Raw genomic sequence first — 25,271 nt, 5'->3', positions numbered from 1 at the left:
AACCTAAGTGAACTTTTTACTGAAATCTAGGCCACATCCAGCGACTTTTGTTCAAAGTTACAGTCCATTTCGAAGACTTATTCTAGTGGCGTCTACAAAGCATATTTCACCAGGAAGCCTGCAATATTGTGCAAACTTCAACTGTAAGATGCATTCAATGGCCACTTTATTAGGTACATTTGTATACCTGCTTGTTAATGAAAATAAATCAGCCAATCGTGTGGCATCAACTCAGTCTATAAAAACGTGCAGACAACTCAAGAGATTGAGTTGTAGTTCTGACCAAACATCAGACTGTGGAAGATATGTGATATTTGACTGTGGAATGATTGTTGGTGCCAGGTGGGGTGGTTTGAGTTTCTCAGTCGCGCACAACTGTCTCTAGAGTTTACAAATAATAGTGCAAAGGACAAAAAAAAATTCAGTGAGCGGCCGTTCTGCGGGCTCTTGTTAATGAGAGAAGTCAGGGGAGGATGGCCAGACTGGTTCAAGCTGACAGTAATTCAAATAACCATGTATTATAACAGTGGTGTGCAGAAGAGCAACTCTGAATGCATAACACCTTGAACCTTGAAGTGTGTGGGCTACAGAAGCAGAAGGCCACGAACATACACTCAGTGGCCACTTTATTAGGTACGGGAGATATATGAATATAAGACATAAATAGTTCAGGTAATTTTATTCTATAAGATTTCTCTTTCCTCTTTTGCAAACCATGTGAGCTGGAATCAGTTACAGTTCTCTCCGAAGTATCATCCTAATCAGTTAATTTTTTGCACTGGGGACCAAACCTGGGAACTACTAAAGATCAAACTGATACCATCTAAAGTGTTGGTGACTCAGAACATTCAGCTAATAAGTTTCTGTAACAGTGAAAAAAATACCATTCCAACTAAAATGCGGTATTACAATAATGACTTTGCTATTTATAATGAAGGCCATTTATGTCTGAATGTGCTTGTAGATTGAAAAACATTACTTGCTGTAAATTTCACTTTATAAATTCCTACACCCACATTTGCAGTAGAAATGGCCAATGTAAAGTATAATTGCAACCTTTGAGCACTGTTATCACTTTTGAAATGATGTGCAAATTTCCAACTGCTTAAGATAGATGAAAAAGCAAGTTAAATGGAAGTTGCTGAAAACACTCAGCAGGTTGGGCAGCATCAATGTTTCTCTTTTCAGGGATGCTGCTCGACCTGTTGGCTTCCAGCATTTTAGATTTTTGTTTTAAATTTCCAGATTTGTAAAATAAAAAGTGTATAATTTGTTATGAGTATATTTTTAAGAGTTCAGATGTCCATAGTGCCCTAATGATATATTTTGGTGTTTGATATACCAAATCAGACATGTGTGCTATGATTCAAAAACATGCGTGAGCCTCCCCTTATCAGCATAAGAGATTGACAAATAGCTAATGACATCTTAGTAATAGCTATCAAGCTATTTTCTAGTTTCCTGCACCTCCACAGTATGTTATAAGATTTTAATATTTGCAAATTGTTATTGCCTGTTTTGGCAGTGCATTCCAGATTCTAACTCTGCAACAAAAATTGTTTTATTTCCACCTGGTTTACCTGAAAATTCCCACGTGGTTTTCGTAAAATTTGTGCTGTGCTCCCAGCAGTTTGTTTTATGCACCCACTGCAAAGGCTTAGTTCATACTGTCTTCCCTCATTTTCACTCTCAGAAGCTTCAGTTCACCCAGTTCAGTCTGAATTTTTAAATAACTAGTATCTGGGATCAATATCATCCAAATATGTAATGAGAAAAGACTAAACTGTTAAAAACATTTTGTAGTATGTGTGGTATGATTCTTCCTTGTATCTCTGCTGTTGGCTGACATTTTTTGTTTTATCTTTCAGCTTCAATCAATTATAACAAAAATACTAGATCAATTCCATGATTTTGCAGTTTTATTTTCAATGGTAAGTGAACGGAAATCTTGCAATTTGCTTTCTGTCTCAACGTTAGTCATCGTACAGGAACAATAGCCATGTTTATTTCTAAAGTGTACGTTATTAAAAAAAATCGATCAAATGATCTAAGCTGAAGTGCTTTGTTAATGCTAGCTAGGTATCCTATTTTGGTCTCTCAGTGTATTCTAACTGTATGTTTCCTGTCAAAGAGTTAGTTGAGCAATGGGTACCCAATGCTTCTGCACTCTTTGCACACTGATCATAAATCCATATCAAGCACTTTTCTTGTTAATAACATGTGAAAGTGACTCTGCTTGAAAATGTGTGCTGCTTGATTCTGTTGACACAACCGAGACTCAGAATTGTTATATAGTTGAGTAGAAGGCAGCTTTATCAATCAGCATTATCCAAGCATCACCAGCCATGCTTGGTTCCATACTCTTAACGAATACTCCTACTTTTAATCCCATCTCTTAACGAATAAATCACGACCCTTTGGACCTGCTTCTATACTTCTCTTTTTGGCGTATCCTTAGATCTTAGTTTAGCCTGTTTGGTCACAAGACAAGATCACAAGACAAAGGTTTTGTTTTGAATTGAAGCTGATAAGGTAATTCCATCACATGACCTGACCAATTAAGAATCTATCAACCTCTGCCTTAAATATACATAAATACGTGGTCTCCACAGCTGTCTGTGACAAAGAATCCACTCTCTGGCTAAAGAAATTCCTCCTCATCTCCATTCGAAAAGGACGCCCCTCTATTCTAAGTCTTAGACTCTCCCACCATAGGAAAGATCCTTTTCACATCCACTCTATCAAGGCCTTTCATCATTTGATAGGTTTCAATGAGCTCACCCCTCATTTTTTTGAATTCTAGTGAATACAGGCCCAGGGCCATCAAACGCTCTTCATATGACAAGCTATTCAATCCTGGAATCATTTTTCTGAACCTCCTTTGAACCCTCTTCAGTTTTGGCACATCCTTTCTAATGGGCCCAAACCTGCTCACAATACTACAAATAGGCCTCACTGGTGCTTTATAATGCTTCAACGTGACATCCTTGCTTTTATGTTCTAGTCCTCTTGAAATTAATGTTAACATTGCGTTTGCCATCCTCCCCACCGACCCAATCTACAAATTACCCTTTAGGGAAGCCTGCACAAGGACTCCAAAGTCCCTTTGCACCTCAGTTTTTTGTATTTTCTCTTGACTTAGAAATAGTCAACCCTTTCATTTCTTCTACCAAAGTGTATGACCATACATTTCCCAACTCTATATTCTGTCATTTTTTTGCCCATTTTCCTAATTCCTGTAAGTCCTTCTGTATCCTATCTACTTCCTCAAAATGACCTGCCTCTCCATCTGTCTCCATATTGACTGCAAGCTTTGCAACAAAGCCATCAATTCCATCATCCAAATCATTGACGTATAATGTAAGAAGAATCGGTCCCAACACAGACCCCTTTGGAACACCACTAGTCACTGGCATCCAACCAGAAAAGGCTACCTTTATTCCTACTCTTTGCCTCCTGCCAATCAGACACTGCTTTATCCATGCTAGAATACCTCCTGTAATACCATGGGCTCGTAGCTTGTAAGCAACCTCGTGTGGCACCTTGTCAAAGGTGTTCTGAAAATCCAAGTGTGCAACATCAACAGATTCTCCTTTGTCTATCCTGCTTGTTATTTCTTCAAAGAATTCCAACAGATTTGTCAGGCAAGATTTTCCCTTGAGGAAACCATGCTGACTATAGCCTATTTTATCATGTGCTTCCATGTACTCTGTGAGCCCATCTTTAATACTTGACTCTTAACATATTTCCATCCACTGAGGTCAGACTAACTGGCCTATGGTTTCCTTTCTTCTGCCTCTTTCCCTTGAGGAGTAAAGTGACATTTGCAATTTTCCAGTTTTCCAGAACCATTCCAGAATCTAGTGATTCTTGAAAGATCATTACTAATGCCTCCAAAATCTCTTCAGCCACATCTTTAAGTACCCTGGAGTATATAGCACCTGGTCCAGGTGATGTAGCTACCTGTAGACCTTTCAGTTTCCCTAGAACCTTTTCTCTAGTTATGGTAACTTCACATACTTCATCACCATATTGCTACTGCCTCCCACAGAGAAGAATGATGTAATATATTTACTCAGTACTTCTGCCTTTTTCTTGCCCCCCATTACTACCTCCCCAGCATTGTTTATCTAGTGGTCCGATATCCACTCCCACTTCTTTTACACTTTATGTATCTGAAGAAACTTTTGGTATCCTCTGTAATATTATTGGCCAGCTTACTTTCATATTCCATCTTTACCTTAATGAATTTTTAAAATTCCTTCTGTTGTAATATGTGGATTTCTTTGCCACGTGCAGCTGTGAAGGCCTAGTCTTTATGTACATTTAAGGCAGAGATTGGTCAGGGCATGAAGGGATATGGGGAGAAGACAGGAGATTAGGGCTGAGATGAAAATTGGATTAGCCATGATGGAATGATGGAGCAGACGTGATAAGCTGAATGACTTAATTCTTATGGTCTTATTAATCATAAAATGGAAGAGGTTATTTTCTATAACAACCCTAAGTTTTCTTTATGGAAGTGTATATGTGCATTTTGATAGAATAAGGACAACAGAAAGATTGACCTCCCATTTAAGGAGGTGTTTAAATTTCATGTTATACTATTACTTTGTCATAATTTTTTATAACAAATTTCTTTATTTATTTTTTGTGCATGAACTCTAAGTTGATATCCTTCAGCATGGAAGCTGTTCTTAGATAGGATACAAAAATTAGAGTTTGGCCAGGATGGTCCCGATGTAAAGCAACTGAACTTATGTGATTTCAGTGCTAGATTTATGTTGGCTGGTGTTGACTGATTTTGAGTACTGCGACCAATCTCATAGTTGAACTAAAACTGAACTTGAAAACAAATTGGGAATGCTCTCTGAAATTTTAAAGTTCAGAGTAAATTTTATCCAAGTATGTATACGTTACCATATACTACCATGAGATTAATTCTCTGGCAAGCATTTAAAAGCAGGAGAAAGGAAATACTGTGGATTTTTACAAAAAAAAATTATACATAAACAAAGACTGACAGGCAGCTAATGTGCAAAAAAAGACATTGTGTAAATAAAAATAATACTGAGAGCAGGAGTTGCAAAGAGTTCTTGAAAATTAATCTGTAAGTCATATAATTATTTCAGTGTAGTAGTGATTGAAGTTATCCATGCTGGTTCAGATTTAAATCAGAAGGTTGTCCTGATTTTATAATTTCTATGTTATTGGCATGGTTTAGTGGGCTTCATAAATGTTACAGGACTGGGGAAGATTGAAGTATTAACATCATTCAGTTCAGTTCATTATTAGCTTAGTTACAAGTCAGAGTTGTATAGCATAGAAACCAGCTGTTCAGTCCATCACATCTATGCTGACCATCTTGCACGTCTTTACTAGTCCCACACCTGCATTAGGTCAGTAAACCTCTATGCCTTACTCATTCAAATGCTTCTTAAATATTGTTGACATTCCTGCCTCCCTCCACCACCTCTGGGAGCTCATTCTTGAAAACAGTTACTGTGTGTGTGTGTGTGTGTGTGTGTGTGTGTGTGTGTGTGTGTGTGTGGGGGGGGGGATGTAGTTACCCTTCAGATGCTCTTTAAGCTTCCCCCTCATTTTGAATGCAAGAATTGATTAAACATTCAGAACTATTAATAGTTTGTAAAATGTAAAAAAGGCTTTATAAATTGCTTTTGCAAATTTATTTAATTTGTAATATTTATGATATCAAGCTGGGTTGTTCTTAATATACAAGTGTGTTCACTTTCTAAATTTGACTGAATTATTTGATTATTTGAGTTTTTTACATTGTTTACAAATTAATTCTAATCATTGTTCACATGCCATATTCAATGTTAGCAGTGATGATTCAATTCCAGTGTTTTTTTCAGCTATTTTTAATATTCAGGTGCTGTTATAGTACAATTGATTTTATAATTATTCAGGTTTATCTAATTTCTTCACAGTGCAAGTCTATGCAAATGTTTCCTCTGACCCTGGGTTAATCTTCATTGTGTATTTGCATTAACTACTAGATTACAGAGTAAAGCTTCACTTGGAGCTCTTCTCATCTTCAGCACACATAGGTGGCATTTTACCGGTGCTCTATGCCTGCCACCTGTACAAGTGTGCATTTCCAAAGGTGTCAGTTTTTGAACCAGAACCAATTTAAATCAGCAATCTGAAGGGTTAGTTTGAGACTTGACACAAGGTGAATGTGCTGCAGGATTTTTAATGACCTTGTATACATTGGGGCAGAGAGAGAATGGGATGAAGGAGGTCAGCTGAGAATGGAAAGGAAACGTTAAGTTCAGCTCTAACAAAATAGTGGATGATATTTTTAGCTGCACTTGAACTGCTATAGATGTAGTGTGTGCCTGTCAGACATGGAAATTTTATTTGGTCGAGGGATTAATTTGGTCTTGACGTTGGCAGTTTTGGGTGGTTACTGGCATTTTCAAGGCATTACTCAAACAACATACATTCAATCATGTACTTGAAGGGAGACGCCAAGATTTAAAGGTATAATCAAATGGAGAACAGAATTATAATCTTGCACTTGTATTGACAGCACAATTTACCAAAATGAAAACTTTGCAGTTAGCAATTAGAGTCCTTAACTGTTGCTTGCATATCTATTATAATGATATTTTTATTTTAAATATATTTCATTAAGATTGTGTCAGATGTGTTTGTTTATATGCTCCTGAACTCTATCCATCGTGAGATAAAACCCAGCAAGTTTCTTTTGATTTTTTTTATGCATTGTTCAAAATATAAAAGCAATTTCCAGAATTACTTTTGAAGTCTGCTATAACTTATTGCAGGAAACTCTTTACTCAGCAGCTGGGTTGTACAAAAGTTTCTTGAAGTGGTTCTGTGTGATGTGCAGAACAACAGCATCAACATATTCAAAAGTTTATGCAACTTTCCTGTATATAAGACTTAACATAAAAGACCCAGAATCTCAAGTACAAATTAGATTGAGGCAAAATCAAATTCCTTCAGTTTTTTAAAGCTGGTGTAATCAGCTGTAATTTTGGATTTTAGTTCTGTCCACAAAAATGATGCTGACCATAAACTGAAAGAACAAATATGGCATTATAATTAATTCCTATATTTCAGGGGCTCTTCAAAATAAGTTAATGTAAGTGCACAGGCCAGAATGGACTGGTTCTGAAGGTAGTAAAATTTTAAAAGAAAATTATTTACTTGGTAACGGTAAATGCAAGGCTGCTTTACTTTTCTAGTTGTATCACTGATTTTTAAAATCTGCTTAGTTGATGAGGTATTTAATTTCTTATGAATTAATTTTAAAGTATTAATAAAATGACATCAGGTTTTAACTTAACTATGTTAGAAGGCAAAGATGAAAAACACACAAGTTTTATGCTGCCCATTTCTGATAATAGACAATAGACAATAGGTGCAGGAGCAGGCCATTCGGCCCTTCGAGCCAGCACCGCCATTCACTGTGATCATGGCTGATCATCCACAATCAGTATCCACTTCCTGCCTTAACCCCATAACCTTTGATTCCGCTATCTTTAAGGGCTCTATCCATCTCTTTCTTGAAAGCATCCAGAGACTTGGCCTCCACAGCCTTCTGGGGCAGAGCATTCCATATATCCACCACTCTCCGGGTGAAAAAGTTTTTCCTCAACTCCGTTCTAAATGGCCTACCCCTTATTCTTAAACTGTGGCCTCTGGTTCTGGACTCGCCCATCAGCGGGAACATGCTTCCTGCCTGCAGCGTGTCCAATCCCTTAATAATATTATATGTTTCAATAAGTTCCCCTCTTAGCCTTCTAAATTCCAGAGTATACAAGCCCAGTCACTCCAATCTTTCAACATATGACAGTCCCACCATCCCGGGAATTAACTTTGTGAACCTACACTGCACTCCCTCAATAGCAAGAATGTCCTTCCTCAAATTTGGAGACCAAAACTGCACACAGTACTCCAGGTGTGTTAGTTAGTGGGGGATGAATTTGTGATCTGATATTCCTGATTAAAAAGAAAAATGTATAAATTTGCAGGTTCCTGCTGGAAGCTGCAAAAACCACTGGGGAAATTTGCCTTGGTGTAGCTTTGAATGTTGAAATAGCCGCCTGCATCATCAGGACTATCATGAGGATAATTAAGGAAAAACTTGACAGGCTGCAAAACAACACCTGCCAGACTTTGATGGAACTGTCAAATTCCCAAATCTTTTACAAAAAAAAGTATAAATATTTATCAGAGATTCAAGAACATGTAAAGTGTAAAAATAAAAATTTTGAAGAACTTGTAGATAAGCATAAAATCAAAATTACCTTAAAATTCTTTTTTATATTTTTCAGTTTTCAAATCATGATGAATAAAATATCTTAATGATTAAAAGGTTTGTTTGGTAACTAATAACCTCTCTAGTAGGATTTTTTAATGACCAAACCTTTTATCTGAAGGCCCCACAATCATCCTTTCCATTCAAATCAAAGTGAGAATTCTCCTTGTATCTCCTTGGACTGGGTGTTGAATCCTCCAGTCAAATTGTACTGCAAGTGGGGGCATTTGGTCAAAGATCCCTCTCTTAGATACATTTCCAGTGTTAAGCTCAGCCCATTTCCAAGTGATGGGTTTGTGACGAAATTTCCTGTTTACATGCACAGTCATCCCAAGAGATTGCTCTGCTCTGTTGCATAACCATAGCATTAGGCTTGCATGATTTTTTAATCTTTCAAATTCCAGTTCTTTAGGTTCGTGACTGTGCTAATGAATTTAAAGTGAGATTTGAACTACAATGTTATTTGAAAACCAATGCAATTTCATGCTGGTCAAAAGTGCCATTTCTATCCAAAATGGAAATTTTATTCTAAAAAATGGAACTCAGTACATTCAGTGTGCTTGCATTTGAACTGACTATCATGAATATGTTTTTTCATTTTCCTGCATGATAGAAAACTTCAAAATGGGACATTAGACCAGAAATATTAGGTCAGTTAAATATAGGCAGCTAGGTTTTTTCTGTGCCCTACTGAAATATATACAGTATTGTGTGGATTTGGGAACTTATCAAATCTGCAAAATAATGAATTACGTGTGCTTGATTACTTTGCCAAACTGAGGGTTGAAGTTAAACGTAGAAACATAGAAAATAGGTGCAGGGGGCCCTTCGAGCCTGCACTGCCGTTCAGTATGATCATGGCTAATCATCCAACTCAGAACCCTGTACCAGCCTTCCCTCTATACCCCCTGATCCCTTTAGCCACAAGGGCCATATCTAACTCCCTCTTAAATATAGCCAATGAACTGGCCTCAATTGTTCCCTGTGGCAGAGAATTCCACAGATTCACCACTCTGTGTGTGAAGAAGTTTTCCTAATCTCGGTCCTAAAATGCTTCGCCTTTGTCCTCAAACTGTGACCCCTCGTTCTGGACTTCCCCAACATCGGGAACGATCTTCCTGCATCTAGCCTGTCCAATCCCTTTAGGATTTTATACGTTTCCATAAGATCCCCCCTCAGTCTTCTAAATTCCAATGAGTATAAGCCTAGATGATCCATTCTTTCATCATATGAAAGTCCTGCCATCCCAGGAATCAATCTGGTGAACCTTCTTTGTACTCCCTCTATGGCAAGGATGTCTTTCCTCAGATTAGGGGACCAAAACTGCACATAATACTCCAGGTGTGGTCTCATCAAGGCCTTGTACAACCGCAGTAGTACCTCTCTGCTCCTGTACTCGAATCCTCTTGCTATGAATGCCAGCATACCATTCGCCTTTTTCACCACCTGCTGTACCTGCATGCCCACGTTCAATGACTGGTGTATAATGACACCCAGGTCTCGTTGCACCTCCCCTTTTCCTAATTGGCCACCATTCAGATAATAATCTGTTTTCCTGTTTTTGCCACCAAAGTGGATAACCTCACATTTATCGACATTAAATTGCATCTGCCATGAATTTGCCCACTCACCTAACCTATCCAAATCACCCTGCATCCTCTTAGTATCCTCCTCACAGCTAACACTGCCGCCCAGCTTCGTGTCATCCGCAAACTTGGAGATGCTGCCTTTAATTCCCTCATCTAAGTCATTAATATATATTGTAAACAACTGGAGTCCCAGCACTGAGCCTTGCGGTACCCCACTAGTCACTACCTGCCATTCTGAAAAGGTCCTGTTTATTCCCACTCTTTGCTTCCTGTCTGCCAACCAATTCTCTATCCACATCAATACCTTACCCCCAATACCATGTGCGTTAAGTTTGCACACTAATCTCCTGTGTGGGACCTTGTCAAAAGCCTTTTTAAAATCCAAATATACCACATCCACTGGTTCTCCCCTATCCACTCTACTAGTTACATCCTCAAAAAATTCTATGAGATTCGTCAGACGTGATTTTCCTTTCACAAATCCATGCTGACTTTGTCCGATGATTTCACCGCTTTCCAAATGTGCTGTTATCACATCTTTGATAACTGACTCTAGCATTTTCCCCACCACCGATGTTAGGCTAACTAGGCTAATTCCCTCTCTTGGGATCCAAAATCAGCACCAACCTGATTTTCCCAATCAACCTGCATATTGAAACCCCCCTTGATTATTGTAACATTCACCCTTTGACATGTATTTCCTATGTCCTATTGTAATTTGTAGCCCAGATCCTGGCTAGTGTTTGGAGGCTTGTATATAACTCCCATCAGGTTCTTTTTACCTTTGCAGTTTTTTCATTTGTAAGGTCTCTGACTGAATCTGAAATATTCATTTATCTCTAAGGCTACGATTCTGTCAGTCTTCAAGGATAAGCCAATCATCGTGAAGTGTGTATATAATATGGATTTTATTTTGTTGGGATAAATTGTATGATGTGTGTGTGGACACTATAATGCTGACATATGTTCGTTGCTAAACATAAGCTTTCCTCCCTTCTTGCCAAGCTTGGTCAACTTCATCTACAGTCAATTAATGGCTCTACTCTGTACGTGGTGCTGATGGATATAAGTTAGTGGTTTCCAGGACTTCTAATGTTCATCGATTTTTTTCTGTGATTGGCCAATATACTTCTGTACTTGGCATTATTGTTTTGGAGCATGTGCAATCTGCAGTGTTATAAAATGTCTGTTTAAAATGAAGATGTAATTCATTTGCAGCTAGTTTTTTAATTGTACATTGAGCAATTTTGACAAAGAAATGGCACTTAATGTAAAGTAGATGTACAGTGCTGCACTTTATATTCAGTGTATTATAGAACTCATGGTTGATTTCCATGCGCTCCATTCTCAGGATAAATTCCTACCGTTTCTCGATATGTTCCAAAAAGAGAATGTCAGAGTGGAGGTATGCAAATCCATTATGGAAGTCTTTATTAGGTAAGCACTAGCTTACTAGAAATATCAATATTAAAATTTTAAATGTATTTTCTCAATGTGTTTTATCATAGACCCCTACCTCCCCTCTAATCTGCATTTTCCATAAAGTTGCCAAAGTTTAGGATGAAAACAATAATATCCCACATGTATTTAGGAATGAAATTTGAGAAGTACAAGTATTAAAGAACAAGATGCTTTCATTTACTTTCTGCAGCCCAGTGTCATTGATAAAACAATTTAGAAAGATGTCAAATGTGCTGCAGTGCAAGCAGAGTTCACCATTACTGATGCATTGTTCTTTTAAATAAACTTCTCATATTCTCAATTGCTTGTTGAATTTATAATTTAATGTTTGCAAGTCTTGCTGTAGTGATATTTAGGACCAGTAGGCTATTACCCCCTGGAGCTTAGGGCGGCAGTGAAGGTCCTCCATCTCTCTCTCTATCCTTGGCCATCTTCTGTATTATGCCCCAGGTTTGGTTGTTATTTCATGGTTCGTACATTTCAAAAAACAATTTGGTTTTGGTCTTGGTATTGTTCAGGGCTTCCTTCATCGTGCCAGTAGCTTCCTCTTGGTTTTCCCTGCTGTCAGTCATGCAGATCCCAGGTGGATACTCAGGAATACCGTTGCACACAGATAATGGGATTCTACATTGCTGTTTCCTTAATAATTTTCTTTTGACAAGCCAGGGTTGGAGCCCTGAGCTGAACTCCCAAACCTGGAGGACCAGTGTACCATTTTCAGTCTGGCCTTGACCCTTTGACCTGTTTGGCATGGGTGACCCTACCAAGAGTCAAAGCACAAGGCCGTGACTCCAGCCAACATAGCTCTCCGGGTCATTGAGACACTCATGCCTCCAAATCCTATGACAAGGTTGTGATCCTTTCGGAGGATATCCTTCAATATTGTCACCTAAATATAATCCATTTATCTGAATGATGGCAATTTAAATTAATCTATCATCTATGGCTGCTGGATGAAACATTCCAGGTTTTCACTGCTCTGTGGGTAATAAGGTTTTCAATTTCACATGAAACTGCTCCAGACCTAATTTTATTTGTTCAGGATTTCTCAGTCTATGAAAGTATACAAAACCAACTTTTTGCTTCAGTACTTAATTGTTTAAACGTTGATGTGATCAAAGTCCTAATGGGGTGGCAAGAAAATGCACGAGTACGAAAAAAAACAGTAATTGAAAGCCAATTTTGAATGTTACCATTTGCTATATGGGAGTGCAATTAGATTTTTGCCCCTCAAAAACAGTGTTGACTTAAATTAGTCTTATTTAAGGTATTGTAACAATGAATGCTACATGCTAATTGTTTACAAGTTTTGCAATGGAATTATACTATTTTAAGATCATTACTTTTAAATTGCCTCACTTGAGGGTACTAGCAAGACATGAAATTGAGTTATGAAAAATCATTAGCAGTCAGTGATAACTAAAATATTTTAAAGAATATATATTATATACCTATCAATGGTTTAAAAGTGTGTACTTGTGAAGGGGAAGGTTTTGTGGAAGTTAACTGATTTTTCAGTACCTTGATTATGCCAAATTGATTGATTTGTTCATCTGACAGAATCAGGTTTAGTATCACTGACATATGTTGTGAAATTTATTGTTTTGAAGCAGCAGTACCTTGCAATACATAATTTAAAAGAACTATAAATTACAATAGAAATGAGTGTATATATATATATATATATATATATAGATATAATAATTAAATTAAGAAGACCAATGGTGAAGGGGAAGAAACTGTTCCTGAAAAATTGAGTGAGTGTCTTCAGGCTTCTGTACCTCCTCCTTGATAGTAGCATTGAGAAGAGGGCATGCCCTGGGTGATGGGGGTCTTTAATGATGGGTGCTGCTTTCTGTCATCATCTTTTGAGCGTGCCATGGATGCTAGGGAGGCCAGTGCCCATGATGGAGCTGACTGAGTTTGCAACTTTCTGCAGCTTTTTATGATCCTGTGCAGTGGCCCCTCCATACCAAACTGTGATGCAATCAGTCGGAATGCTCTTCTCGGTACATCGCGGTACAGAGGTGCATGTTTTGGAGTTTGTTGATTAGAACTGAGGCTATGATTGCATTGAACGCTGAGCTGTAATCAATAAACAGCAGCCTGATGTAGGTATTGCTGTTGTCTGGGAGACCCAAGGCTGAGTGGAGATCCAGTGAGATTCCATCTGCTGTAGACCTATTGTGACAATAGGCAAATTGCATCGGGTCCAGGTCCTTGCTTAAGCAGGGGTTGATTCTAGTCTTGACCAACCTCTGAAAACACTTCATAACAGTAGATGTAAGTGCATCTGGGTGGTGGTCATTGAGGCAGCTCACCCAGCTCTCTGTGGGCACTGGTATGATTGTCACCCTTTTGAGGGAGGTGGGAACCTTCCAACTGCAGCAGTGAGAAATTGAAGATGTCCTTGAACACTTCTGCACAGGTTTTCAGTGCTCTACCAGGTACACCATAAGGGCCTGTGCATTACGAGGGTTCACCTTCTTGAAAGATGTCCTGGCACTGGCCTCCCACTCTTCCATTATTGCCATCACTCTCCTCACGTCCAGTGCATATGCAGGCAATGCAGTATCTTACCTTTCACTGTCATCCTTCCGACTTTCCTAGACTGCAAGTAGTCCTTCCAGATTTAACAATAATTTATTTTAACATTGCTCATGTCATGGTCATCTGTATGTTGAGGAGATGCGTTGCAGATTGTATTTTGATGACAATCTGCCATTGGTGAACCAGGTCTTGACCTGTTAGCTGTACACTCTAATCCCATTATGAACTTTGCAGTTCTCTGCTTCCCATACTGCTTCAAAAAAACACTAATGGAAACATGAGGAGTAGTACCCTGTCTTTTTAAAATTTTACGCTTGATAAGGTGTGTTTTTTTTAAAGAATCAAGTCCTATTAATTACTCTCATATTTTGGACAGCAGCTGCTAAGCATGATTTCAACTATGCTGCCGTCTTCCCTCCTCTACCTACCATAAAATCTGTTTTATTTTCCAGTTCTGACAAAATGTCACTGACTTGAAATTTCTCTACACTGATGCCTTTTGGCTTGATAACTGAACTGAATGTGTTTCTATTTGTATTCCAACAGTTAGCTTTAAGTGTTGCTCGGCAAGGACACGTATTAATTTGTTTTTTTATGCTTTAGGCAACAGCAAGAGCTGACACGTGACCCTGTCATACTTAATGCTCTGATGCATATTTGCAAGACAATGCATGACTCTGTCAAGTAAGCTGCCTTTCTTTGTAGAATTCTTTATAGTGATTGCCCTTATTAAAATATTAAGATGGATCAAATGTGCTAGTGCTTCTGTGGGACTTGCCTACATTTTCATGTTGGAGCCCCAAAGTCTAGCAAGTAGAATCTGACATTTTGATTGGATAATAATTTATCTGTCTACTTGTTAGAAAACCAAAGTTTTGATCATGGCTTGCCAAACGTGGGTTGTGTAATGTTCTCGATACATGATTTAACTTTTTGTAGTTTGATGTAATATTCTCAAGCAGGATATAAAATGTTATTTTGATTTATATGGTAGATAAATGCAGGTACGGCAGTAATGTAATTCCTAGATTGGGCTGGCTAAGATGCAGAATTTACAATGAATATATTCGATTATAAGAAAGCCCCAACAAATATAATGAATGCCATTTTTTATGAATTGCTTAATGATGATCATGTGAATCATGTTCCAACAATAGCAATTTACTTTTGATATCTGAAGTACAGAATTGAATTATTTTTTAATTAATTGGCTTATCAATAATTAAATCTGTTCCAAATTTTATAACCAGTTGTCATAGAATTTTGTTGTTGTCTTAATCAGCATCTTAGGTTAAAATAAGATTCCGTTGTGATTCTGTTTGTTTTGCTTATTTTGCCCAGATAGTAAGTTATGAATTAATGGTGATAATTATTATAAAGTATTGTGAATACTTTCTGTCTTTGAAGTGCTTTAACATTGGAAGATGAAAAACGGAGTTTGGCTGCGTTAATAAATGGATTTATCAGAATGGTGAGTGGTGAATATTAATTTCCTGGTTATGGATGTTGCTTGTACGGTTAGCATTTATTGCTTATTGAGCATGACGATTTTAGCTAGCCGCCTTTTTCAACCTTTACTATCCTTCTGTTAAAACTACTTTCACAGTGAGTTCCAAGTTCCAAGATTTGTTATTAATCTGAATGCAGAAAAATAAAATTCAATACCTTTTTTATAGCTGCAATCCACATGTAGAGTAACTTCTGGAAATAGGAAGTGATTTTTAAAGAATACATATCATTTGAACTCCTGGGGGTCTTTCTCTAGATAATCTCACATTAATGTACATCACAAAATTTCTATTTAATCTTTTTTACAACAGTTCCTAACAACTCGATAGTGTTGCTCTTATTGACAGGTTAATTTTAACTGATGAGGTGTATTCTACTATATTGTTAATTGTGATTGATCTCTATTCACAAATAACAGGTTTTCAAGCACTACAGTAATCCACAGTCAAGAATCAGAAATAACTGCATTTTTCTCTGTAGGTTTCATTTGGTCGGGACTTTGAGCAACAGCTAAGTTTTTATGTAGAAGCCAGATCAACATTTTGCAACTTGGAACCTGTTCTTATCCAGCTGATCCATGTAAGTAGAGATGCATCATTTATTTATGTCAGTTTAGTTAAGTCTGCATTCGAGCTGAGCTACTGTGAGTTCCATTAAATCTTAAAGCATGGCTTGGCTATGCCAATTCCTGTTATAATACATTTGATATGATTTTATTTTCAGGTTTGCACATCTCAATTATTGCAGGAGGGGGCGCTGTTAGTCATTGTTTTTATTCAGGACAGCTTTGTTTACTGAAAATCAGTGCCTTCTAATGTTATGAAAATGTTGTGAATTATAAATCCCCATTCAATGAATAGTTTCCATTTGACATTCAATTTATATTTGGATTAAATTATATCACTTATGTTCTGCTGTTCTATTTCAACTGATGAGCAGCTAAAGCAATTTTTCATCTTTATTTAAATTTAACATAACTGTGGTTTTGATTTGATAGATTTAAAACCACAGGATATGAACTATCCATTAGAAAGGCATATAGATGATTTATAAGCTGTTCATATTTTTCTGTAGAGTGTGAATCGACTTGCGATGGAAACAAAGAAAGTCATGAAAGGCAGTCATTCCAGAAAAACAGCAGCATTTGTAAGGGTTAGTACCAAGTTTAATTACTGCTTTCAGGAATATTGTCAGTTTAAATTTTGCTTTGAAATGCAAGACATGTAGCCTTTTTTTTTTAACAACTACTTTATTTATGTGACGTGATGGTATATTCTGTACGCATCTCAAATCCAGCTCTCTACGTGTGTTTTTTAATTATTCTAAATAGATATTCTCCATATATCTTCCAAATAGTTCTTCATCTACATGCCTGCCACAGGTCTACACAACCACATGGGTCATCACAGCTGAGTCCTCTCCATTTTTTGCTTGATCACTATACATGAACACTTTCTGAGAGGAATTGTAGAATAGCAGTCTTCTAGGCTATGATTTTATTTTTGTATCAGAGTGCAGGGAGGAGTAAAGACAATGGATCTGATTTCAATTCTTGTAGCCCCATTGCTGTCCTGATTGAGGTAACCTAAGTACAGGCTCAAGATTAAAACTCGTACAGAGGATAATCACTGAAGGGAAGGATTACTCCTCTCTCTACCCTGTGTCTCTTTCCTTCCTCAAGAAGTAAGCAAAACTGAACAAATAGTCAGAAAGAAGAGAGGTGCTGCTGTTCCTGTTTTGGAGTCATGGGAACAGCTGTGCATTCCTGTCTTTCCCCATCCCCCAACCCCCCTTTCTGTAGCCTCAAGTTATTTTTCTGACTAAGCATGATTAGTAAATTAATAATCTTGCTGCAGTGGCTGGTGTAGTAACAGACACAGGGTGACCTTGAGGTCCTACAAACATAACAACTAAGGTACAGAGCTGTGGAGAAGTGGGGGAAAATAGAAGTGTGTAGATCTGACAGTGAGTTGATCTTCATTTTAATGGTGTTTGTATATATCAAAATTTATTTTTAATTGTGATCACTCTATCTGAAGTTGTAGTTACATACTATATTGCAACAGTTTCTGTCCTTTTTAAAAAAAATGTATAGTGTTAATTTTAAAAAAACTTGCTTTCAAATCTAGCAATTCTCCAGAGAATGAATAATGAATTGACTAGATTAGAATCCCGATTGTTAAATCAGGAATGTTATTGAATCATCAATTTCTGAGTTATTTAGTATTTTAACATCAGACTCAGAAAATAATGAATTACTTTAACAAACATAGACAATACAAATTTCATATCCGTTTAGTGAGTGGCATGAAAAGCACATAAGACTGATGAGAAATAACAACTGAGAAAAGAAGGTTCTCCCAGTGACTGTGTGGGTTTCCTCTGGGTGCTCCGGTTTCCTCCCACAGTTCAATGATGTACCATCTGATAGATTAATTGGTCGTTGTAAGTTGTCCTGTGATTACGCAAGGATTAGATGGGGGACTGTTGTGTGGCATGGCTGGAAAAGCTGGAAGGGCTTATTCTACACTCTTATCTCAATAATAAATGAATAAAAGTGGAAAGGGACAGGAAGCTAGTTGATTGTGGAAATAATGCATGTACATAGTTCGAAACTTCTGTATTTAATATTATAGGAATTCATTAGTATACAGAGGGTAACCATAAGTTGAATTTTCCTTACCTGGGGAAGGTCTCCATTGTGTTATCCACTCTAATCAGCAAATAGCTTTTGAAGTTCTTCATTCTTCACTATCTTTAGAAGTTCATTATTCTGAAGTAGGATATTGCACATTTTTCCAGATTTTCCTCATCTAAATAAACTTTAATAGATTGAGTCAAGGAAAATGGAAAGCAGTTATGTTATAAATATTAATAGAAGCTGAAAGGACGATCAGAAATACAGCTGAATTTTATTTTCATTTTCAAAACAAAGAATGAATATATGTGAAATCTGAATGAAATATTAAGAGTTTTTTCGATATACAAAAACATCAAAGGTTATCAAAAAATCTGACCCTTCCCTAGCATCGACTTTTAGTCTGCAGATGACTATTATTATTAATTTTCATTTGTTTGGGAATACAATATTTAGGGTTTTTATATGAATTTGGTCTTGGATATGAGAAGGAATATTAGTGTTCAGGTCAAACATTGACATTCATGAGAATTCTGAAAGTATTAATGAATATGATTTACTGCCTATTAAAATTGATTATGTTTTGTAATACTAAGTTTTTCTTTAATTTGCTCACAGGCTTGCGCTGCATATTGCTTCATTACCATTCCATCCCTGACCAGCATCTTCGCACGTCTCAATCTGTACTTGCACTCAGGCCAAATTGCTCTTGCAAACCAGTGCCTTTCTCAAGGTAAGATGGAAGAGCAGAAAAAAGGCTACTGATGTATCTGTGTGTAGCAAAGAATATATCCAGACACTGGTATCTTCTCAAGGAAGTGTAACAATGATTCAGTTGTATATATCTGAGTTGTTGGGTTTTGAATGAATCTAGATAGGCAATGTAAAAGGATTTATGGTGGACTATTACAGGTTAAGAGGATTCTTCATAATCACACTAACAGTATTTATGATTAGTTTTCTTTGAATGTGTCCAGTGTAGGAACTGCAGCAGGCCCTGAGATTGCTGTTCCTCAGGTATTGAGTGATTCTTGAGCCAAAAAAGACTTTAGAAGTACTCATTATATGTGGGCCAGACATTTGAGTTATCATTATGACTTTTTAAACCATTTAAAGATTCTAGTATTTAAAATTTGAGAGCTGGTAATCCTCCATTTTAGTGACACAAAGAAATTCCAACTTTATCAGGATTATTCTAAATATGTGAGAGATTATAGTTGCAGTCTAATGACTGTCAACTGAGCAAGTAGATTAATAGTGAAATTGATTCAATGTGTTTTCATCGTGTACATTTAGTGCCGAGTAGATCACACAGGAATATTATTTATTTAAATGTAACACAAGGAATGCTGATCTAAAACTGGATTCCAGTGAACCAGCATTTATATTGAATTTTATAGCGTAATCATAGTAAAAGGATATTGTGCGTTGTTTAGCATTGCCAATTCATTATAATATGTGTTAAAACATTCACGCAAACCCGCACAAAATAATTTATTTGAATGCAGACTTCAGATGTGCTTGCTGATATTAAAAAAAAATAGATTTACACACACATTCTATTCTAGGAACTGCCTTCTGGTGCCTCTTTGGTTCCTAAAGAGCATCATTTGAAAGTATGTTAGATTAATATATTTGATTAAATCTCAAGCCAACTGGTAACAGTGTAGAAATAGGTTTTTAACTCAAAGTGTGGTACTTAGTTTCTCTGAAGTAATACTATTATGAATGTATTTGTAATTCTTAAATCCTGGGTCAACCCAGGATGGCAACATACGCAATTTACTTGCCTTCATAGATGCTGCTTGAACTGCTGAATTAGTCCAATTTTTACACTATCTACAATGCCATACTACACTATCGCAAGACTACCAACTTTTATGTCTTCTGCAAAACCTGCACTTCCTCATCCAAGTCATTTATATAAATCACGAAGAGCCAGGTTCCAGAGCAGCTCCCTGCAGAGCACTACTAGTCCCTGACCTCCAAACAGAATGCACTCTATCTATAACCTTCAATGGGTAAGCCAATTCTTATCCACACAACCATATTTTCATGGATCCCATGCCTCATGACTTTCTGGTTGAATTTACCATGGGGAACCTTGTAACAGGTATACCTAAAATCCCAATAAACGACATCCACCACCACTGTATCAATTTTTTTGTCACCTCCTTGAAAAACTTAATTTAGGCTCATGAGGCACAACCTATCCCTCACAAAGCCAGTGAGACTATGCTTCTCAGAATGCTCTTAAATTTTGTCCCCAAGAATTCCCTCCGTAGATTGCCTACCTCTGAAGTAACGCTCTCTGGACTATAATTCTCAGGATAATCCCTATTACCTTTCTTGAACATCAGAATAACATTTGCCATTTTCCAGTCCTCTGGTACCACTCCTGTGGACAGGGAGGATGCAAAGGCCAGCATCAAAGCCACAGTGATTCCTTCCCTCTCTCCCTGTAGTAACCTGTGGTATATCCCGTCCAGCCCCGGGGACTTACTTATCATAAAATTTTTCAGAAGCTCTGACACTACCTCTTAATCTCAACATGCAGCAGGAATAAGCCTTTTTTACGCTGTCCTCATATTCATCAAAATCCTTCTCATTGGTAAACATCTCTAGGCACATTTCCCTTGTATCCCTGAACAGTTGAATCTTTACTCAAGGCATCTTCCTATCCTTCACATACATGTAGAACGTCCTAGAGGTTTTCCTTAATCCTTCTAACTCTCCTCAGTCCCTACTTTAGCACCTTCTTATCTACCTTATAATTCTCAAGAGCCCTGCCTGATTTTAACTTCCTAACTCTTAACTATGTTTCCTTTTACCTCTTGACCAAATATTCCACCTCTCTTGTCAAAAATGGTTCCTTTACCCTACCATCTTTTTTTCCTGTCGCAGGGGGACAACCCTATCCAGAAACCCATGCAAATGGCCCCTGAACCACCTCCACATTTCTGCTATGCATTTCCCTGATAACATACTCACAGTTTTTCCTTCCAAGTTCCTGCCTAGTTTCATTGTAAGTAGCCCTCCCTCAATTAAATACGTTTTTGCATCGTCTGCCCTTCCCTTTGACCATGGCTGTGTTAAAAGTCTGGCAATTGTGGTCAATTGTTTACCCACTGAGTGGTTTATCAACTGACAAGGCTCATTGCTCAGTACTAGATCTAGTATAACCTCTCCTCTAGTTGGCCTGCTTACATACTGTGCCATGAATCAAGTCAAGTCAAGTCACTTTTTATTGTCATTTCGACCATAACTGCTGGTACAGTACACAGTAAAAACGAGACAACATTTTTCAAGACCATGGTGCTACATGAAACAATACAAAAACTACACTGAACTACCTAAAAAAAAAACAGCACAAAACTACACTAGACTACAGACCTACCCAGGACTGCATAAAGTGCACAAAACAGTGCAGGCATTACAATAAATAATAAACAAGACAATAGGCACAGTAGAGGGCAGTAGGTTGGTGTCAGTTCAGGCTCTGGGTATTGAGGAGTCTGATGGCTTGGGGGAAGAAACTGTTACATAGTCTGGTCATGAGAGCCCGAATGCTTTGGTATCTTTTTCCAGATGGCAAGAGGGAGAAGAGTTTGTATGAGGGGTGTGTGGGGTCCTTCATAATGCTGTTTGCTTTGTGGATGCAGCGTGTGGTGTAAATGTCTGTAATGGCGGGAAGAGAGACCCCGATGATCTTCTCAGCTGACCTTACTATCTGCTGCGGGGTCTTGCGATCCTAGATGGTGCAATTTCCGAACCAGCCAGTGATGCAGCTGCTCAGGATGCGTCACTTTCTACAGTACAACCTCTGTAGAATGTGGTGAGGATGGGGGGGGTGGGAAATGGAGTTTTCTCAGCTTTCGCAGAAAGTAGAGACGCTGCTGGGCTTTCTTGGCTATGGAGCTGGTGTTGAGGAACCAGGTGAGATTCTCCGCCAGGTGAACACCAAGCAATTTGGTGCTCTTAACGATCTCTACGGAGGAGTCGTCAATGTTCAATCAATGTTCAGCAGAGAGGTGTTCCGTGTCCTCCTGAAGACAACAACCATCTCTTTTGTTTTGTTCACACTCAGAGACAGGTTGTTGGCTCTGCACCAGTCCATTAGCCACTCCACCTCCTCTCTGTATGCTGACTCATCGTTCTTGCTGATGAGACCCACCACGGTCGTGTCATCGGCGAACTTGATGATGTGGTTCAAGCTGTGTGTTGCGGAACAGTCGTGGGTCAGCAGAGTGAACAACAGTGGACTGAGCACACAGCCCTGGGGGGCCCCCGTGCTCAGTGTGATGGTGTTGGAGATGCTGCTTCCGATCCGGACTGACTGAGGTCTCCCAGTCAGGAAGTCTAGGATCCAGTTGCAGAGGGAGCTGTTCAGGCCCAGCAGTTTCTTCCTTCCAGTCAGGTGCTGAGGAATGATTGTGTTGAATGCTGAACTGAAGTCTATAAACAGCATTCGAAAGTACGTGACTTTTTTTATCCAGGTGGGTGAGGGCCAGGTGGAGGGTGATGGCAATGGCATCGTCTGTTGAACGGTTGGGAACTGCAGGGGGTCCAGTGAGGGGGGCAGCAGGGTCTTGATGTGCCTCATGATGAGCCTCTCGAAACACTTCATGATGGTGGATGTGAGCGCAACGGGACGGTAGTCGTTGAGGCAAGGCACTGAAGACTTCTTCAGCACGGGGACGATGGTGGCGGCCTTGAAGCATGTAGGAACAATGGCGCTGCTCACGGAGTGTTGAAGATGTCAATGAGAATATCTGCTAGCTGGTCTGCACATCCTCTGAGCACTCTGCCAGGAGTATTGTCTAGTCCAGCAGCCTTCCGTGGGTTGACCCTGCACAGGGTTCTCCTCACATTGTCCACGGTAAGACACAGCACCTGGTCATTTGGAGGAGGGGTGGTCTTCCTCGCCGCCTCGTCATTTTCCGCCCCAAAACAAGCGTAGAAGTTGAACGTAACTTATCTTTTTTACAAAACTTATCTTTTTGAACAGAACAAAAGAGCGTAGAATGAGCGTAACTTATAGAATCCTTCCATAAGTTAATCTTTACCATTTAGAAGATTATCTTTAATAGTATTATGGTCTTTGCTAAAATATTTTTAAGTTCGGATTCTCAGCAAGGTAGGTAGATATAACTTTCTGTAACTAATAATATGGTGAATATATTCAATGTGGTCAATATCAAATGTCAGAAATGGAAAATCTTAGCCCTGCCAAAACAAAGACAAAAGCAGATGTGAGCAGGAAAACATGCTGGATCCCATCTAATGTAATTTTTTTCTTGCCAAATAAGTTCATTATGTTGTCTTTTCAATTTGCCTTCCATTGATTACATGGGTGTGACTGCCTTCACGTCCATCTTTCTCCAAGTTGTAGTTTCTTGTTCTCAAATGAACTGTGGGGAGAAAGTAGACAGAGTTGGTGCAGTATAACTGTAAGATTAGTAAGTTGCTGGCAGATTCAGTCTTTGCCATGTGTTGAACATCTTTTAATTTTGAGACAAATTAATATTTAGTTTTCATTAAGCGACTGGATAAATAATTATTGCATATCTATCATCCTTGATGGCAGAATTATGCTTTGTATCTTCTAATGCCACAAATCATTTGTATATCATTTAAGGAAAAGCTCTGGTTTAGAGTACACATTGTAGGCATCTTTTTAAGTATCACAGGTTAGACATTGCTAAAAGCATTCACCCTTGCTCTCTCTTATTCTACAATGTTACATTTCTGATTCAGCCATCATCCACCTTTAGATTTTAATTGCAAAGTGTGCCTTAGTTTACATTTGCAGTGTTAACATTTATAAGACCATTAGATATAGACGCAGAATTGGGCCATTTGGCCCATTGAGTCTTCTCTGCTATTTCCTGATTTCTCCTCACATCCATCCCTTAGTGCCCTGACTAGTCAAGAATCTGTCAACCTCTGCCTTAAACATACATGAAGACTTGGTCTCCACAGCTGCCTCTGGGAAATAATTCCACAGATTCACCACTCTCTGGCAAAAGGAATTCCTCCTTATCTTCATTCTAAAAGGATGCCGCTCTGTTCTGAGGCTGTGTCCTCTGGTCTTAGACTTTCCCATCATAGGAAACATCCTCTCCACATTCACTCTATCAAGGCCTTTCACCATTTGATAGGTTTCAATGAGGTCACCCCTCATTCTTCTGAATTCTAGTGAATACACGCCCGGAGCCATCAAACGCTCTTCATATGACAAGCCATTCAATCCTGGAATCATTTTCGTGAACCTCCTTTGAAACCTCTCCAGTTTCCACACGTACATTCTAAGGTAAGGGGCCCAAAGCTGCTTACAGTACTCCAAGTGAGGTCTCACCAGTGCTCTATAAAGTCTCAGCACTACATCCTTGCTTTTATATTCTAGTCCTTTTGAAATGAATGCTAACATTGAATTTGCCTTCCTCACTACAGACTCAACCTGCAAATTAATTTTTAGGGAACCCTGCACCAAGACTCCAAAGTCCCTTTACGTCTCAGTTTTTTGTATTTTCTCTCCATCTAAGTCAACCCTTTCACTTCTTCTACCAAAGTGCATGACCATACACTTCCCAGCCCTGCATTCCATTTCTTTGCTCATTTTCCTCATCTCTGTAAGTCCTTCTGTAGCCTCTCTATTTCCTCAAAATGACCTGCCCCTCCACCTGTCTTTGTATCGTCTGCAAACTTTGCAACAAAATCATCAACTCAATCGTCCAAGCCATTGACATATAATGTCTTTCTTTTTAAATCTTTTTATTGAGTAAGTATACAAAAAAGGTAAGCCATATAAACATTAATACAATGTTAAAGTATAATAAAATTCCAAAAGATAACAATACCAAAAAGAAAATACTACAAACAATGTAATTTAAGCATAAGAAACCAAGATAACATAATAGTATACTAGATTTTATATATATCAATGGAAAAAAAAAGAAAAAAAAACCCCCAAAAAAAACCCACCGTGCAACTAACTAAAAGCAAAGCAAAGCAATGGGCTAACTTGAAACCAAACAGAGTTAAACTTAAAATCACGTCCTCAATCCCGACCTCCATTAAAACAGTGAAGAAAAAACAAGAAGGGTAAATATTACATTAAATGAAAATATCGAATAAAAGGTCCCCAAATCTGTTCAAATTTAAATGAAGAATCATAAAGGTTACTTCTAATTTTCTCCAGATTCAAACATAA

At 38.1% G+C, this 25,271-nt stretch overlaps 1 protein-coding gene across 4 annotated transcripts in view; it reads left to right on the top strand.

Annotated features, from left to right (window-relative positions):
- The window catches only part of vps35l (VPS35 endosomal protein sorting factor like), a 115,377-nt gene that overhangs the window by 45,480 nt on the left and 44,626 nt on the right, over positions 1 to 25,271 (top strand). For all 4 annotated transcript variants that reach the window (XM_063059041.1, XM_063059040.1, XM_063059042.1 and 1 more), the window contains 7 exons: positions 1,869 to 1,931; positions 11,252 to 11,337; positions 14,515 to 14,595; positions 15,319 to 15,382; positions 15,901 to 15,999; positions 16,495 to 16,572; positions 18,677 to 18,791. In XM_063059041.1, coding sequence (XP_062915111.1) covers positions 1,869 to 1,931; positions 11,252 to 11,337; positions 14,515 to 14,595; positions 15,319 to 15,382; positions 15,901 to 15,999; positions 16,495 to 16,572; positions 18,677 to 18,791 — 586 coding nt within the window. The remainder of the gene's footprint in view (positions 1 to 1,868; positions 1,932 to 11,251; positions 11,338 to 14,514; positions 14,596 to 15,318; positions 15,383 to 15,900; positions 16,000 to 16,494; positions 16,573 to 18,676; positions 18,792 to 25,271) is intronic.

This window comes from Mobula hypostoma, chromosome 9 (assembly GCF_963921235.1).
Source record: "Mobula hypostoma chromosome 9, sMobHyp1.1, whole genome shotgun sequence".
Lineage (NCBI taxonomy): Eukaryota > Metazoa > Chordata > Chondrichthyes > Myliobatiformes > Myliobatidae > Mobula > Mobula hypostoma.
This window is presented reverse-complemented; position numbering and strand designations above follow the sequence as displayed.